We start from the raw sequence: 1181 nt of genomic DNA, 5'->3' as shown, positions 1-1181 counted from the left end.
GTCGAGCGCCGCGTGGGAGCACGCCTCGAGCGAGACGAGCGCAGCCTGTTCACAGCAAGAGGTGTGAAGAGACGGCTGTTCACACCTGCCGTTGCACACGCCTCGAGCGAGACGAGCGCAGCCTGTTCACAGCAAGAGGTGTGAAGAGACGACTGTTCACACCCGCCGTTGCACACGCCTCGAGCGAGACGAGCGCAGCCTGTTCACAGCAAGAGGTGTGAAGAGACGCTGTTCACACCCGCCGTTGCACACGCCTCGAGCGAGACGAGCGCAGCCTGTGGGGAGACGATGTCGCGAGACGAGAGCGAGCGGCTGAGAGAGTGTGGCTGTCACTTTTGAACGGCGGCTCATCACACGTGCGTCAGAGAGCTCATGGGCGGTGGCATGGTGGAGCCAGAGCAGTGCGCGGCCGATCTGAATTCTGGCCAGGCGGTCTCCCAGCGACATTCCCGCGGGCGCCTGGTGCCGCGCAGGGAGCAAGCGCTGCGCCCCGCGAGAGGGCTCACGTCTCTCCTCGGCGTGTTTTGGAGAGCCCTCTTCCCCTCTCCCCACATCTCACCGACGAGTCCGGCGCGATCTCCCCCTTCTCTCCCCCGACCTCGCCCTCTGGCATCTACGCCTCCACGGCACCTCACGCCCCGCCTCCTCGTCGCCGTCGTCGCGGTCCGCACTCGCGGCTGCTGCCGCACCGCGCGCGCGCGCCTCGAGCGCCTCGAGCGCCTCCGCGCGAACAACGGCGGTTGGTGGGACGCTTCTCTCTCCTCTCCCACGCCGGCCAAGAGGAGGTGGCGTGCCTTCTTGGCGCGGCTTGCGGCGCGCAGACGCGAGACCTTGAGGGTGCGCGAGGCGGCGGCATCGAGTGGCTTGTCCGCGCACGCCTCCTCCCACCCCGCCCGCGCCTCGGCGCGCAGCGCACGCCGCGCCTCGAGATCGCGCAGGAATGCCTCGAGCAGGGCCGCTGCGTGCCGCAGGTGCTTCAGACGCACGTCGTGGCAGCCCGCAGCCTCCTCGGGCTGAATGCGGAGGATGAGCTCGGCTCGAAGGAACGGCAGGAGCAGATACTTTAGGTCGCCGGTGTTGATGTCCTCGAGCTCCTCGTTCGCCGAGAAGACGGACAAGGAGGACACGAGCTCGGCAGCCTTCTCAGCAAACGCAAGGCCATCCGCGACGCGCTGCTGGAG

The 1181-nt window shown here is 68.0% G+C and overlaps 1 protein-coding gene across 1 annotated transcript; it reads right to left on the bottom strand.

The window, feature by feature from the left end:
- EMIHUDRAFT_460884 (hypothetical protein) lies at positions 1–1181 on the bottom strand (the record flags this gene model as incomplete). Its single annotated transcript, XM_005756843.1, has 3 exons — positions 1–122; positions 631–720; positions 795–1181. Coding segments are annotated over 3 exons (597 nt in total), but the record flags the coding sequence as incomplete, so codon positions are not given.

Source organism: Emiliania huxleyi, assembly GCF_000372725.1.
Source record: "Emiliania huxleyi CCMP1516 unplaced genomic scaffold EMIHUscaffold_9411, whole genome shotgun sequence".
NCBI lineage: Eukaryota > Haptophyta > Isochrysidales > Noelaerhabdaceae > Emiliania > Emiliania huxleyi.
This window is presented reverse-complemented; position numbering and strand designations above follow the sequence as displayed.